Below are 17,268 nucleotides of genomic sequence, written 5' to 3'. Positions count from 1 at the left end.
CAAACGTCTACGCAGCGAGTGTTATTCGGCTGCGTGCTTCAGTCGAATAATAATGAGCTCTTGACGCTTGACCCGCGCTTATATAAGGACGTGTGCATCTCGCGCTCCGGTTCAAACGTCATTGGTCTGTACTTTGTACAGACGTTAACCAATAGGTTTAAACGGTAAACAGCCGTTTCCCCCATAGCGTCAGCAACTGACGCAATGCTTCCTTCCCGTTATTTCAGGGAACCGGGGTTAAGTGAGTAACCTAAGCGTTTTTTCTCACAAAGTGTTTTTCTTCAGAAGACACTTATTAACCCACTGGGTTATATATCCATTACTTTAATGATGGATGGATATACTTTTGAGCTTTGAAAAACATTGATCCCAGTTAATGCCATTATAAAGTTAAAATATAAATACAATATATACATGTAAAGAACCAGGAAATTATTTAATATAACTCTGATTGTGTTCTGTTGAAAAAGTAATAGATTACTTCTTGGGTGACATGATGGTAAATAATCAGTCAATTTTCATTTTGTTGGGAGGAGTAATACTTTAACTCATTCGAGTCATCAGACAGTCATCTTGTTGCTTTGACTGAATTCAGTTACAGATCAAAATTAGGGATCGATCGATATGGATTTTTTTTTGTGCCGATGCCGATTTTTTTTCCCATTAGCCTTAGCCAGAGCCGGATTAACCCAAAGGCAAACTAGGCACGTGCCTAGGGCCCGATTGGCGGGATGGGGCCCAGACAGAGGGGGAATTTTTGTTTTTTTTACAAATGTCCCATCTACAATTTCGCCGCTGTCGGGCGGGATCCCCGTATCTCCAAAACCATTATTTTTCAGGAAATTAAAAAAAACGCCATATTTTTTAAGTTATTAAACATTATTTCAATTAAAGACGAGCTTTATGGCTCGGGAGCAGAGAGATACGAACTTATGCTCTCATTGATAAAATGGTACGGACACAGACGTCGCCGCAGCCAGCAGTGTTCAACAAATACTGCGGTCACATTGAGCCTTAAAGACGATGCTTCAATAGTTAACCAAAGCTGACTGTAGTATACATCTTACTAAACTCGATTTTAAAGGTTTACGATCTTTAAGTGATGCAATACAAAACACGATGAGCGGACTGCTGTCTAATAAGTGGAGATGAATCTGCTCGCAAACTTACCTTCGTGGCTCACGGGCTTTCTTCTGCACAGAAGCATTACAGCTATCAGGTTTTAATCAATGTACTTAAACCTAACTATTTTCACTTGTTAGTGCCTAACAAACAGAAGTATTTTATTAATTAAACAGCCATTTTATCTCCAATAAATAAAACATTTACTTGTGTTTAACATTCACAAAATAATTTAATGGTGTTATGCAAAACATTCAATTTAATTCAAAATTGAATTCAATAAAAACATTGCTGCTTGTGTTTTACATGCACAAAATAATGTAATGGTGGTATCCAAAACATTCAATTTAATTACAGTATTATATTAGATACATTTTAAAACTTCAATGCATGTATGATAAGCCTAGTAATACGTAAATATTTAAAATACATCAATAACTGATATCATAGGTTAACACAGATAAAATCATAGTTAAGCCTTCTTTATTAAGCCCATTACTGAGTGTATTTGTGTTTGTGAGTTTATGACTGTTGTTGTCTGAGGTGGTGACTCGGATGGGGACGCCAGTCATCAGAATGGTTGATTTTCAAGTTTTTTCTTTACGCTATTCACGTTTGTGAAGTACTCCCAAAAGTGCTATTACGCCATAAAATATAGTTACTCTTTTAAATCCGCTTAGAAAAGCGCTGTGTTTTATTTTGTACCACCAAACTTGCTCGTATAACTACTCGTCTTAAATAGGAAAAACGTTGATGTGTTTGGTCACTTCTAACTTTATCTCTAAATGGTACCATTGAATGAATGGGGCTAAGCTAAATGCTATCGTAGCGTAGCAGCGCGCTCCAGTGCTTACGTGCACACTAGGGCTGGGTATTGTTAGGAATTTCACAATTCGATTCGATTTCGATTCTTGATGCTTCGATTCAATTCGATTCGATTCAATTCAATATTGATTAACTTCCTTCGATATCGATTCAATAATAAGTAAATACACAAGCAATTAAGTACCTGAGTATATTTTTTAATAATGTGTGTAGTATTACTAATGTTCAGAGGTGGAAAAAGTACTAAAATATTTTACTTAAGTAAAAGTAAAGTTACTGGTCTAAAAATCTACTCAAGTAAAAGTAAGTCATTTGAACTTTACTCAGAGTAAAAGTTAATTTTTTTACAGTGGGGAGAGGTGGAGGAATTTAGTATAGTTCAAAAACGACAATGGAATATAAATCTCAAACTAGTTATTTTTAATTGTAGGAACATCTTTACAATTAAAGTGCAATAACAAAAAGTTAATAAAATAAAAAGCTTTTTTAAACTAAGAAACATTAATGGAATTATTTAATGATTTTACATGTGAGTTATGCACTTTTGAAGGTGGTCAGCAGCTTGTAAATACAATCACTATAGTAAGGTTGTAATTGATGTATTGCTGGTAACATACATTATTTTATTAAACTATATATCTAGTTTAAATGAGCATATAATGAGATGAGTGCCATGTCATACTTTGACACGTTTATAAGCTTCTAGCTTCCCTGGGTACCTGATGTCAGACCTTTATTCTCTCTCTCTCTCTCTCTCTCTCTCTCTCTCTCTCTCTCTCTCTCTCTCTCTCTCTCATGTCTAATGACCTGCGCATTCACGAGGACGCGAAGCTGCTAGACTGCGGAGGATAATGCGCATTGTATTAAAAACGCGTCGTGCAAATGAGCTGTAAAACCCGGTCTGCAATTTCGTACTCGAGAGCATGAATCCTACCTTTCATAGGAATGAAACACTCGCTTCGCGTCAGTGGAAAGTGGTCGCTTAAATATGACCAGGGGTTTCTTTCATAAGATTTGAACTGAGGCGGGTCTGCATTAGCGCGCACCTGTCTCGTCCGTCTCCATGGTTCTTTTTGCGCGTTCCCCCGCCCATCAATCATCTGTTGCGTGTCTTTATCACCTTGCTTTTTAAAAAAAAAATTTACTCGGTAACGGATATGATTTAAAATGTAGCGAAGTACAATACTTTAAACAAAACATACTTAAGTAAAAGTACAGATTTTAAAAACTACTCAAAAAAGTAAAAGTACACAAAAAACTACTCATTTACAGTAACATGAGTAAATGTAATTCTTAACTTTCCACCTCTGCTAATGTTTGATCACGTTGATTGTACAGGCTTGAAAGAAGTGCTGCTGTTTGCCATCTTTGATCTTTCTGTTTTGAATATAGCGCGTCTTGTACAACGCTGAACGCTCTCACTAGAGTGTTGCCCACATAGCCGCCACTGGCTGGGGGGGCTGAATCGATTCATAGGATTTGATGAATCGATATTGAATTGAGAAAAAAATAATTGCAATGCATTGATGAATCGATATTTTTACCCAGCCCTAGTGCACACACACAGATGACAGAGGGATGATTCAACAGTTCTTAGTTAAGGTAATAACATATTTTAATATTGAAAATGAGTAGACTATTCCTTTAACAAGTACTAAGGGTTGACACAAACATGAACAATCCCAACCCTCAGTCACCACCCCCCACCCACCCCGAAGGAGGAGAATAAATACATATTTCAATTGAAAAAAAGGTAAATAAATAAATGAATAGAATAATCATAAAAAGGAATAAAAAATTGAATAGAAAAATAAACCGATGAATCTGTGGAATTATTAAACAAACATATTAAGGATCAGCAAAAGTAAGTGATGTGTTTTTAACAAAAGCAAGTAGAGGACCCCAATCCTTGTAAAACTTGTCATTGGAACCTCTAAAAGCAAACTTAATTTTTTCAATGTATATAAAAGATAACAAATCTTCTAGCCATGAAAAAGTGGGAGGAGGTTTAGAAGATTTCCAATGTAATAAAATTCGTCTGCGAGCTATTAGCGAGGCAAAGGCAAGAACATTGGCATACTTTTTTGTGTTTATATTCAGGGCCGATGGAACACCGAAAATAGCAATCAGAGGACACGGTTCAAGTGGGATATTCAAAACTTTAGAAAAAGTATCAAAAAAGGAATACCAAAATTTTTTAAGTTTCGAACAAGAAAAAAACATATGGGTATGGTCAGCAGGAGCGATAGAGCACCTATCGCAAGAAGCCTCTACATCTGGAAATAATTTACTTAATTTGAGATTAGTAAAATGAATTCTATGAAAAACTTTAAATTGAATCAGACTCAATCTGGCACAGGATGATGAAGAGTTCACTCTAGAAGCAGCTAATTCCCACCATTCCAAATCCAGACTACAGCCGAGTTCTTCTTCCCACTGATTTTTAAAACGAGAGGAAGAAGGCAAAACATAGGGAAGAATTAAATGATATAGGGAGGATACAGACCTATAGTTCTGTACTAAGCACTTCTCAAGTAAAGAAGATTCAGGCAAATCCGGAAACGTAGGACAATGAGATTGAACAAAACTGCGTACTTGAAAAAAACGAAACATATTAGATTGTGGTAAACTGAATTTTTCAGCAAGCTTAGAAACAGTAGAGAAAACTCTATCAATAAATAAGTCTGAAAAGTACATGAGGCCTTTAATTTTCCATGAAACGAATACAGAATCTAAGGTTGAGGGGACAAATAGATGATTATTGCAGATAGGTCCATAAAGAGAGGCATTAGCAAGCTTAAAATGTTGTCTAAACTGCCTCCAGATCTTAAGAGAGGTACATACTACTGGATTAGTAGTTAACTTTGAGGGGCGGTTGGAAAGAGGAGCACATACCAAGGCAGAAAGCGAAGATGAGGGGCAGGACTGTGCTTCTAGCCTACACCAATCTAAATGCGGAGAATTATACCAGCTATGAATTTTATTGATATTTGCTGCCCAGTAATAAATCAAAAAATTAGGCAGCGCAAGACCCCCATCTTTTTTATGTCTCTGAAGATATGTCTTCTTTAACCTAGGAGGTCTGCCCTGCCATATATAAGTAGAAATAATCCCATCCAAAAGTTTAAAAAAGGACTTGGGTAAAAAACTGGGAGAGTCTGAAAAAGAAATAAAAACCTAGGTAAAATATTCATTTTAATTGATTGGATTCTACCAAATAAAGTAAGAGGTAGTTTATCCCAACGTTGCAGATCTGTTTTAACTTGTGTGAGCAGTTTAGAGAAATTATACTGATATAATAAATCAAAGGAATGTGAAATAATTACTCCCAAGTAACGAAACTTTGTGGAGGATATCTGAAATGGCAACATCCCAGACAGAATTTGTTTAGCCAAATTATTTACTGGGAAACATTCACTTTTATTTATATTGAGCTTATATCCAGAAAAGGATCCAAAAGTGTCAAAAATATGCAGCAAATTAGAGACCGAGCCGACAGGATTTGAAACATAAAGCAAAAGGTCATCAGCATAGAGTGAGACACGGTGTTCTATCCCTCCCCTTGTGATACCTGAGAAAAGTAAGGACTTTTTCAAAGCTATGGACAGAGGTTCTATAGCTAAGGCAAACAATAATGGAGAAAGAGGACACCCCTGACGGGTACCTCTTGTGAGGGGAAAATATTGTGAACACAAAAGGTTAGTTCTCACACTGGCAACAGGTGCAGTGTATAAAAGGCGTATCCATGATGTAAAATAAGGGCCTAGACCAAATCTGTCTAATATAGTAAACAAATACTTCCACTCAACCCGGTCAAAAGCCTTTTCAGCGTCCAATAAAATAATCATCTCACTAGAAGCAGAGGTAGAAGGGGAAAAAATAATATTTAAAAGTCGTCGAATATTTGAAGATAATTGTCGCCCTCTAATAAAACCGGTTTGATCTTCAGAAATTATTTTAGGAAGGCATGGATCCAGGCGGCAGGCCAGCACTTTAGCTAATAATTTGACATCTGAATTTAACAAACTAATGGGCCTCCAGTTGCCACATTCATCCGGATTCTTATCACGTTTAAGTATAAGTGAAATTGAAGCCTGAGTTAGGGTTAAGGGAAGAGAGCCATTGATTAAAGAATCGTTATACATGTCTAATAATAAAGGTGCCAATTGTTTGGCAAACCTTTTGTAAAAATCGTTCGGAAAGCCATCTGGTCCCGCTGCCTTACCACTTTGTATTAATTGAAGGCCTTGCAAAATCTCGTCTAACTCTAAAGGCCTCTCCAGATTCTCCACTATAGTTGCATCAACATGAGGAATATCTAGACTGTCTAAAAAATTATCCATAACAGAATTATCATCGGGAGATTCTGATTTATATAGGTTAGAATAATAAGAGAAAAAAACATCATTAATGCCAGATGGATTTTTAATTAGAGAACCAGAGGAATCATAGATTTGAGTGATTAAACGAGAGGCTGCTAGTCCCTTAAGCTGAGATGCTAATAGCCGGCCAGCTTTATCTCCATACTCATAATAAGTTGCCTTAGTTCTTCGCAACATATATTCAGCATTTTTGGTACTGAGCAAATCAAATTCTGTTTTTAGCTCCACTTTCTTAGCGTGCAGATCAGGGGTAGGATTATTAAGAAGCTGCCTGTCAATCTCAATAATAGAATTGACCAAGTCTTGTAGTTTTTGTTTTCTTTGCTTGTACCTATAGCCAGAGTATGAGATAATATGACCCCGGATTACCACTTTAAATGTTTCCCATAGTAAGGAGGGAGAAACCGAATCTGATTTATTAGTCTCAATAAATATATCAATATTATTACTAATATACTCACAAAATTTTTCATCTGATAGTAATCCTGAATCAAACCTCCACTGATTTGCCCTCCCTTTAATATGGGCAAAATTCAAGCTGAGGGAATGTGGGGCATGATCAGAAATAACTATAGCCGAATATTCAGAGGTACAGACTAATGGCAAAAGAGCTTTATCCACGAAAAAATAATCAATACGTGAATAGGTTTGATGAACATTAGAAAAAAAAGAGAATTCCTTTTTTGAAGGATTCAAGTAGCGCCATGGATCGATACAACCAATCTGATCCATAAATGCTGACACTGCCTTAGCCATGGCTGTTTGTTCTAAAGTTTTAGGGTTGGACCGATCATACTTTGGATTTATGACACAGTTGAAATCCCCTCCCAATATAAGATAATGAGAGTTCAGATTCGGAATAGAGGAAAAAAGGGAAGTAAAAAATGTGGGATTGTCCCAGTTTGGTGCATAAATATTTACAAATACAACTGAAATGTGAAAAAGATGGCCAGCAACTATAACGTAACGTCCCTCAGGATCTGAAATAATCTGAGAGGGAGAAAAATTAACTCGTTTATGCACAACAATAGCAGTACCTCTGGATCTGCTGTTAAAGTTAGAATGGAACACCTGGCCTATCCAGGGTTTTCGTAATCTAATGTGGTCTATGTTACGTAGATGTGTTTCCTGAAGGAAAACAATATCCGAATTCAAATTTTTGAGATGAGAAAACACTCTAGAACGTTTGATTGGTCCTCCTAAGCCTCGAACATTCCAACTAACAAGTTTAACAGAAAATCCTCCACTATTTAGCCCTGTATTAAAACTATCCATGCTGTAAAAAAGAGAAAAGAAAATCCCTGCAAACTAAAGCAGAGGGGAAAAAATGCAATTAAATAAACATTCTCCTCCATATAAGTATAAACAACTTTACAACAAATAGAACACAAAGAACAACAAAAAAACAAATATCCTAAACTCGACATAGAAACCTTCACGAGTTGCAGGACTAAGACGTAGTACAACCGGAAAACCATGCAGTGAAATCCACTCCGAGAATGAATTATACTAATAACAAGACAAACGTAATAATAGTATTTACAAAATACCGCAATTATCAACACATACTATAGAAACAATTGTTTCTTTATATGTCAAAAAAAAAAACGGTCCAACTGAAGAAACCCTTGTAAATGTGGAACAGCGCACCAGAATGAACCATGCTGATTGGTGGCACCTTACTGGTGTGAGACCGTGAGACAGCATATGAAATAGTTCACTGTCACTGACTGTTGAGAGAGGGCAACGCAACTGCACATTATCTGTCTTGAATATGTTCCTGAAAGTAACGTTCAGCTGCTTCGGGGGTGTCAAAAACGTGCTCACCGTTATGAGTTATACGCAGACGAGCTGGATAAATCATACCGAAGCGTATGCCCTTTTTGTACAAACTTGATTTCACCCTATTGAAGGCTGCGCGTTTTTTGGCGACACCCGCGCTGAAATCCTCGTAGATCTTTATATTGTGACCTTGATAGGAGATCTCTTTGTGTTCCTTGGCCCAACGCAGAACAGTGTCTTTATCTAAAAACCTGTGGAACTTGACTATAAGCGGCCGCGGTCTGTCGCCATGACGAGGCTTGGGTGCCAAACTTCTATGGGCACGATCGATTTCAGGAGGGGCTGATAGGACATCTTTCAGAGTGTTAGAGAAAAAGTCGGTGATAAAGTCTCTTGTGTTTCTGCCCTCGATCCCCTCCGGGAAACCTACCACCCGCAAATTCTGTCGTTTCGATCGGGAAACCAAATCGTCTACTGCAGAACCAAGCGTTGCATTTAGGTCTGACGCCGCCGTTAATTTGGTCTTTAGCGAAGTGACTTCGTTCTCCAACTCCGTAATCCTGTCACTGTGGTCAGTGAGAGCAGTCTCCATCTCCGAAATAGTGGTGGCGTGTGAAGTCAAAGTGCTGTGAATACTCTCCAGAGACGATTGTAAAGGGGATAAAGAAGAGTTTAGCAAAGTTGTGAATTCGTCTGTCAAACTTCGCCTTGACTTCTCGAGCTCCGACACGAGGACTTCTACCGTTAAAGGCGTAGGTGCCGTCGCCATGTCGGATGCTTCACCGTCTTTACCTGAGGCTTCTTGGTTTTTAACACCGCCGGGTTTCGTATTTTTGCCCATTTCTGTATTGATTCTGATCCCTTGACACCAAAGGCACTGTATCGCGTACAAAATATAAGAAATGATAACTATTATAAGCACGTAAGCAAACAAGAAAACGGAGCGCACACACACGCGACCTCTCACTACATCGTGAACCCGGAAGTCCCTGCAGTATACATTTTAAACGAGAAGATTTTGTCTCAACGACCGGGATACTTAGAAAACTAAAGAAAGGAACTGTCCCTTCTCTTTTTGCCTGGAACCAATACACTGTACCAAACCCAAGAGAAAATGTTTGGGATCGTCGACCAAGATGCCCCCCGCCTGAGACATCTCCGTCAGACTCCGAGATGAATGAAATACAAACGGCCCACGATCACGACTACTCTGTAACTCTAGTAACATCAGAGATGGCAGGGGAACTTGCTGTGAGCTACGAGGAGCTACAAATGAAAGTCGATGAACTACAACACCAACTGGAAACGATGCAGTTGCAGTGTCGCTTTGGTTTACAACGCATCGCTGGATCCGACGAGAATATTCGTTTTTACACAAGGTTTGTTTCTATTGATGTTGGATACCCTTATTAACCCGTTTTCATTCACGTCTATTTGTCAGTAGGATATATGTTAACTGTGGGATATATATGTTGACTGTAGGATATATGTTGTTTATACATCATTAAATGGATATGAATGTCTGTCAAATTTGATTATGACTGACCATATATTTACATATCAACTATCATTTTATTCTTAGGTTTGCCTCATACAAGCATTTGATGGCATTTTGGGAACTGATTGAGCCTGCTGCAAAAACCAAGATGGTGCGAATAACCAGGGCCAAGGTTGCCAACTTTGAGGAACTCACCCAAACAAGAACAACGGTATGGAACTAAATAGTGGTAAAATAGTAGGTCACAATACTCAATACAATAAGGTATTATGTGACCCCGTTAATGCAAACCCAGCTAAAGTTTTTGAAATTTCCTGTTTTCTACATAAAATAATTCTACATAGTGTAAAGAACATTCTGTGAAAGTATAATTTTGATATGTTTAATATTGGATGAGTAAAACCATGTCAAAGATTGTAATCATTGTGAAAATAATGTTTAAAATCAAATGTGTTGCATAGTCGTGACTTGTACTCACAAAGTTATTCTGTATCTAAATCTTACATTATTTTCACAGAAACTTGCACCCATAGATGAGCTACTGCTGTTTCTGATGCACCTCTCTGTGGGCCTGCTTCTCAGGGATCTAGGCGAGCGGTTTGGTATTCATCGCACCACAGCTAGCAGAATCATTGTGACATGGTCACACTTTCTGTACATTCTGCTTGGCTCCATCCGCTTGTGGATACCAAAGGAAGAGGTCAAAGCTTTGTTACCACCAGAGTTTTCTGCATTCCCCGACACTCAAGTGATACTGGACTGCACTGAATTAAACTGTCAAACACCTTCCTCTCTACTTCTTCAAAGTGAGGTGTTTTCTCAATATAAATCGCACACTACACTGAAGGCCATGATTGGCATTGCACCACATGGTGCCATTACCTTTGTTTCAGGGCTTTACGCAGGCTTCATTAGCGACCGGGAAATTTTTAAACTTTCTGGAATAATCAAATGCCTTACCTCAGACACAGCTATTATGGTTGACAAGGGCTTTTTAGTAGATGATCTGGTCCCTTGCAAAGTGTACCGACCTGCCTTCCGGTCAAGAAATTCTCAGATGTCCAGGGAGGATGTCCAGCATACACAATCCATTGCCAGATTGAGGGTACATGTTGAGAGGTGTATCCGGAGGGTGAAGGAGAACAAACTCTTTGACAAACCCATACCATTGTCAGTGTGCGGAAGCATCGACCAGCTATTTAGTGTAGCTTGCTTTCTGGTCAACTACCAGAATGGACCACTGGTAAAGTCATGGTCAGTTAAATGCTAAATGAAAAAGTAATTTACAACCATCTTTGCATTTAGAATATCAATAAAATATGAAGTGTTTACTGACATTTAAACTGGCAAACTTTTAAAAATTATTACAGGAATGTTCAGCCCTGCTTCTGGAGGACCACTGTCCTGCACATTTCAGTTGCAAACCCAATTAAGCCCATCTGCATTAAATTGTAAAATCACTAAATCGTTTACTTGGTTAAGGTATGTTTAATGTTGGAGCTGAACCATGTGGGGCAGTAGCTCTCTAGAAGCAGCACTGAACACCCTGGAATTAAAATAAAGACCACCTTTTAGTCACCCTGTGTAGTAGTCTGTATATAAAACACTGTGCACCTCAAATGAGTTTTAACAGCTTCAAAAACTTTGTTACAAAGTTTATTGTACAAATGTTATTATTTTAATAGTATTTATGTCACATAAAATAATCTCAATATAATAAATGCAAACTATGCAACATTCACTGTACATTGTTTACATGTAATAATAATAAAAAAAGTAATCTCCCTTCTCTCTAATGATTTTGAATACTTCATTGTCTCTGTAAATACGCTGAATCAACATGTCATCTTCTGCAAAAACAACAAAATCACACCATTCCATTCCTGTGATCAAAAGCTGTCCTTGGACCTGCCAGTAGTAGCTGTGCTGCGATTTTAATTTCATGTTGCCACAGTGCAATTTTAGATAGGTACAATCAACATAGCTTTTTGCATTCGGACATTTTATTTCAACCAGGCCAAAGGGTGCTCTTTCAGTTGGATCAAAGACCACACCATCAGGTGACGACCCTAACCAGGGAGCATCAGGGTGGATGACAAACCCACAAGGCCAGTAGTTAATGTTTTTTGATTTGCAGTACTCCTGAATGGCTACAGGTTCCAGTGAAAGGCCCCTTTTCATTGCTGCTGTCTGTGCTGTTCCTCTACGAATTCGGTCAGCAAGGTGTTCTGATGAGCTGTTTCTACGAACATGGCAGACCTCCCTGAAGCGAGAAGAGGTGATCCGAGTCTTTCTTAATCTGTGCCATTCTACAGAGTCACTCTGTTCCCTTGTGGCTGCCTCTATTTTTCTGGCCATGTCCAATGTAGTCTCCAGTGATTGCAGATGTAAGTGTTGTTGTTGACTGCATACAAACGTGCAGCTGGTAGGCTCAAGCCTGTAGCCATCTAGGGGTAGAAGTGGTGGAGGAGGGGCATCTGGATGAAAAATTACTATCCGACTCACTGGCAGTGGATGTCGGAAGGAGATGGGACTGCCTTCTTGGACTTTTCCAAGAAAAGATTCAACTAATGGAATGTCAGCATTAATTGCCATCATGGTAATGAGTGGTGCAATCTCTGTTGAGAAGTCTTTGTAAACATCTGCTACTTTAAGAACATCCTGATCAGGCAGGTCTCCTTGCACTGCTTTGTAAAGTGTGCTCCTGGAAAAAAAATAGATGGACAAAATAAGGATAAGGAATGAAAATTCAGTTGCTGTTTTTTAACACAACAGGTCACTAGAGTATAAAGAATAAATTAAGATTTAAACATTACTCCTGTCAAAACTAAAAATAAAACAAGGCATGACATCATCCCTCACTGACAGAATTAAAACCGCAAAATATTTAAAATCACATTTACATTAAAATTAGGAAATAATCATGCAAGTAAAATACATTAAGTCGATATTACATTGTTGAATAAACAATTTTGTGCAAAAACAATAAAACATTACCTTACACCACATGCAACAGTCTTGGCCGATACAACAACCATGTCACTCACTCGACCTGGCTTCACACCCTAAGAAATAAAATAGACAAATTTTAAAAGTGACATGATGAAATGTGTCTAATGAAATGTTTGAAATGTAATTTTTTAATGCTCAGAGACTTACCATTATTCTTGGCTTGTGCCAGCTTTGCTCTGTCTCTGTGCAACTCAAAACTGGAGGGACTGCGCGAAGGTTTAGCTGGGAATAGTGTGCAGTTTGATACAGCAGTGCAACATTATGATTGCATAGTGCTGTTCCAGCCACACACGAACACTCAGCATCACACATCTCAACAGGGGATCTATCCACTAAGCTAATCTTCAAAAAAATATATACATATTAATATATGAGACATCGCTTATCAGATAACCCTAAATAGTCATGACAATAAGCTAGTCTATAATGACCATCTTGAATAACATTTAATAAATGTTTGTATAAAAATGAACACTGAACAGGTTTAGGTGGAACAGAACACCTCTGAACAGAGAAGTTGAACATCAACATCCATGGTACATTTAATAAATGTTTGTATAAAAATGAACACTGAACAGGTTTAGGTGGAACAGAACACCTCTGAACAGAGAACATCAACCGTCACATCCATGGTCAGGGGTTTCCATGAGAGCTAGATACCTGAAATCTCTGATAATGCAAGAATTAAATTGTTTACGATACATTTACTATGTAACTTGCTAACGTGAGCTAGCTTACTTGATAGCGTGAATGTAAGCTAGCTAACTCATTACTGTGAAAGCTTGTTAGTTAAATGATATTTAGATTTCCAGTATATATTATGATCACGAACAATTTTCAACAGAATTTACACTAGCCACATAAAAACCCCTGAACAAGACTGACGCTAAACTGACTCTAAGGCTGTGAGGTTTTTCGTGTTTCCTCATAGATCTGTAGCAAATTGCCCGGACGTTCACTTTTCCTGCGTCATCTTTGTTTGAAACTACAAATATGTCATAACATATTAACACAATTCAGACAAGGACACTGTGTAATTACACAAATCACTCAGAAAGTTATTTAGGTTAATATTTATCTAACTGGTAGTGGTCGTTAGCTAGGCTAGCCATATTTAGCTTCAACTGCCATGTCATATATTTATCACTTACCTTCATAGTTATCGATGTAACTAGACACATACATTTTAAATCCCTTTTCGCGCTTACTTTTTGGTGCCGCCGAGGAGGTTTGTATGATGCGATGTACATCGTTTATAGTGATTTTTGGCAGATCCATCAGACACCTTGTGTAAAACGCCATTGCGGTTAGTGAAACCGGAAGTATCCCCGCCCACAGACGCTGGCCGGAAATCCAATATGGCGGCTTCGTGCAACTAGCCTATTACGTCGACTACGAAAATACGTCGACATGCGAAAAATGCGTCGACGCGTCACGCTATTTACATTTATCTCGCGTTATGGCGGCTTCTGGCAGTGCCAGTGTTTCCCATGCATTGATTTGTTTGTGTGCGCCACAAAATCAACAATGGCCACAACATTTACATTTTTAGTTTCATTTAAAATGGCTTCATTTATTGTTGTGAGCGCTCAGTGGTGCCTCTCTTGTGCACGCGCCCGCTCGCTCTCTCTCTCTCTCTGCGTAAAACCCCTCGACAGCGCCTCTCACACGTGACACTGAGTGAAAAATTAAAAGTTGGCTGTGTTTTCCATGCGGATTCCTCTGTGTACTTGCATTTTCACGTAAACGTCAGATGTTACTGACAGAGAAGACGACTGATTCGAGAGTATCATGAAAGGTTAGCAGTGTTTTCCCACACACACTGGTTCTTCTGTAGTAACTCTGTGTAATGCAATTTTTTTAATTTGCGCCGAAATTGTCTGCGATGTCACGTTTATAAATCACCTCTCGTCGTCATGTGCGCAATACCTTGCTTCTTGATATCAGATGTGCAAACAATATGAAACAGGCAAGGGAAACGCGAAACACTGTGTTTAATTTCAGTTTTGGGAGAACGTCAGTTTCAGAAACAGTTCCTTGCCTCTGAGAAGTAAATTTGACTTTTTTTAAAAAAAGGTTTGTGTCGTGTAATTCAGGAACTGACTTGCCAGCTAGTGACTTGTATTTCCGCCTAGAATGCAAGTATGCTTCTTTAAGCGCTTTTATATTTAAAGTAGGGATGCAGTTAATTTTCCCGACCGACAACCGTAGCTTCTAAACCGAACATTTACCGTTAACTTATACGATTTTAATATATAATTGTCATTGAGTAAAAATACAGTTGACGGTTGTCTGTGAACTAGTAAAAACAAAACATTTAATTTGAACGTGCAAACAGCAGCGACAGATCAACAACAGAACCAGGATTCATACATACATATCAGATATCCACGCAACATTACCTTATTAAAAAGCACGCGATCTGTCCAGAGGATTAATATCCAAAGGGCAGATTGTCTCTGTTTCATCTACCACAGTGGTCATTTCTAAAGCAGGACGCTTTTCTGAAAGTTTTGGTTTTGCGTCGTCTTTCTCCGTTTGTGCAAAAAAAGACGTGTATGTTCAGGGTCAGAGGCCATCAGCGAACGTCTGTCCGGATGTGCGAGAGACGGACCGCGTCATCTTGCGCGAACACGCGCGCGTTCAGCTTCCAAACACGCATACAAATGATTTCTAATACAAATGATTACTTTATTAGACCGTCAGGGCAGCAATCATTTGTGTCATTTACAGGACATTCACAAATTAAAGATAGAAAAGTGGCGAAATGTCTGTCGGCTCATGACGACACGCACCATGTATTAACAAATATTTTTTTATTTTAACTGATAATGTAAATCAGTCATAAATTCTTACCTTCAGTTAACGGTTAAACGGTCAATGTGAACATCCCTAATTTAAAGGAACAGTATGTAAAATTGTGACCAAAACTGGTATTGCACTCACAAAACTTGTGGCTAAAACTGGTACTGCAATCCAACAACTAGTGGCCAGTACACAAAATGACAACATAAAAATCAGTTGAGGGCTGCAACTCCACTTTTTAAATAACAATATCCTGGCCATACCACTGTTGTCAGTGATATAAGTATTTGAAATGAAAAAATTTCTTAATGTCTTGTGACATATCAGGGCCATTTTATGATTAATTGATATACATTTTTACATACTGTTCCTTTAAAAGAAACCCACAAATTAAAAGGAAATGACCCAATTTATGTGTATATTTACAGCTGGTCTATTCGCACTGGTTTAGTATTACCTGAGGTAATTTCTCCGGACCTTTTTACAGAAGGTAAAAGTCGACGTAATCTACTGACAATGGAGCATTCGGACTGGACTAAAATTAGGGATGCACCGATCCGATATTCTGGATCGGTATTGGGGCCGATCCGGCCTTTTTTGCTGGATCGGATATCGGACTAACAGGACCGATCCAACTCCGATACTGCACATTACCCATGGTTGTCACTGACAAGCGATTAAAACGTCAAAGTATTATAAACGCACCATAAACGTTTTTATGCACTATAATCAAAGTCATCTTACACTCAATAGCTTCATGTGAAGGAACAAACTCACATTTAAAGATATTAATGTTCACAGAAACACTGTAACTTACTTGCAAACTGAGTTAATCCACTGATGAGAAGCGGACAGATGAAAACGCGTCATTCAACACACGCACACACACAATAACTGTAACGTTAGGCTTTATTAAAGATCTGATTTTATAAAGTCTCAGTAAGCTGTTGAATGGATGCAATTCAGTATGTGCTGACCACACGATGCATCTAATCTCTTTGTGTTTTAATAGTTATGAACGTAACTTTCCATTGCGGAGCAAGGATTCCCATGTGAGGATGCTTCTATAGCATCAATGCTGCATCCAGGAAGCACAGTATTGCGCACTCAATATGATTTAGGCGCATTAATTCTGCACTCGAAATGTGCATAAAAGGTCCAGTTAAGCGCATAATTCCCAAAATAACCATCTTCACACTAAAGCTTTTTTACTGTGACTTTTTGCGCAATTAAGGAAAATATATTTAGCATACTTATTTGATCAAAGGTGCCTATTTTACTTTCTCCTAAACACTGCCATGGTTAATAATTACTAATGTTCTTGTAACTTGTAAATCATTTTAAATTATTGTTTTTTACTTTAAAATTATAATTATAAATAATATAATTATATTATGCTAGATTTATCAGAAAGCACTATACACATTTATATAGTGTGCGTGTGTAATTTAAATTGTTCAAGAAACAGTAGATACAGTAGTATCGGATCGGCAGATATCGGAATTGGCCGATACTCAGAATTCGGGTATCGGAATCGGATCGGAGATGGAAAATGTGGTATCGGTGTCGTGGAATTTTAGCCGCATCAAATAATCCTCACTAAGAGTGAAAGTCAAGGATCACACAGACACACTGTCGACAGAATTTTCTTTGTCTGAATTTTATATATTCTGCAGAATAGGCTCTCACTCCCTGGTGCTAGAAGTCTAAACCCAAGAGCCCCGATTACAAGGTTGAACACACATTTATAGTAAGATGCTGAAACACATACAATCATCCCTTTCTACGTCATCTAGAAGATAACCTTCAGTTTGTCAGTGATTAAGAACATAAACAGTTAAA

General features: G+C 38.1%; 2 protein-coding genes and 1 long non-coding RNA gene across 4 annotated transcripts in view; 2 read left to right on the top strand and 1 right to left on the bottom strand.

Annotated features, from left to right (window-relative positions):
• The window catches only part of LOC129434887 (uncharacterized), a 67,842-nt gene that overhangs the window by 24,794 nt on the left and 25,780 nt on the right, over positions 1-17,268 (top strand). The gene's annotated exons all lie outside the window — the stretch shown is intronic.
• LOC129434885 (uncharacterized) lies at positions 9,027-11,405 on the top strand. Its single transcript, XM_055193500.2, has 3 exons — positions 9,027-9,490; positions 9,694-9,820; positions 10,127-11,405. The coding sequence occupies exons 1-3, from the start codon at positions 9,285-9,287 to the stop codon at positions 10,877-10,879; spliced, it is 1,086 nt and encodes a 361-aa protein (XP_055049475.2). The 5' UTR covers positions 9,027-9,284; the 3' UTR covers positions 10,880-11,405.
• LOC129434886 (uncharacterized) lies at positions 11,265-16,846 on the bottom strand. The gene is made up of 3 exons (XM_073867397.1): positions 12,769-16,846; positions 12,607-12,674; positions 11,265-12,313 (listed from the first exon to the last, which is right to left on the bottom strand). Exons 1-3 carry the CDS (start codon positions 12,931-12,933, stop codon positions 11,362-11,364), a joined length of 1,185 nt encoding a protein of 394 aa, XP_073723498.1. The 5' UTR covers positions 12,934-16,846; the 3' UTR covers positions 11,265-11,361.

This window comes from Misgurnus anguillicaudatus, chromosome 5, assembly GCF_027580225.2.
Source record: "Misgurnus anguillicaudatus chromosome 5, ASM2758022v2, whole genome shotgun sequence".
Taxonomy (NCBI): Eukaryota; Metazoa; Chordata; class Actinopteri; order Cypriniformes; family Cobitidae; genus Misgurnus; species Misgurnus anguillicaudatus.
Note: the sequence above shows the minus strand (reverse complement) of the source record. Positions and strands in the feature narration are given on the sequence as shown.

Excerpts from the sequence above, each read along its gene's own strand:
- LOC129434885 (XM_055193500.2), top strand. The coding sequence starts at position 9,285 with ATGAATGAAATACAAACGGCCCACGATCACGACTACTCTGTAACTCTA. Across the intron at positions 9,491-9,693 it reads AATATTCGTTTTTACACAAG|GTTTGCCTCATACAAGCATT; the intron begins GTTTGTTTCTAT and ends TTTTATTCTTAG. Across the intron at positions 9,821-10,126 it reads TCACCCAAACAAGAACAACG|AAACTTGCACCCATAGATGA; the intron begins GTATGGAACTAA and ends TTATTTTCACAG.
- LOC129434886 (XM_073867397.1), bottom strand. The coding sequence starts at position 12,933 with ATGTGTGATGCTGAGTGTTCGTGTGTGGCTGGAACAGCACTATGCAAT. Across the intron at positions 12,675-12,768 it reads GGCACAAGCCAAGAATAATG|GGTGTGAAGCCAGGTCGAGT; the intron begins GTAAGTCTCTGA and ends TTTATTTCTTAG. Across the intron at positions 12,314-12,606 it reads ACTGTTGCATGTGGTGTAAG|GAGCACACTTTACAAAGCAG; the intron begins GTAATGTTTTAT and ends TTTTTTTTCCAG.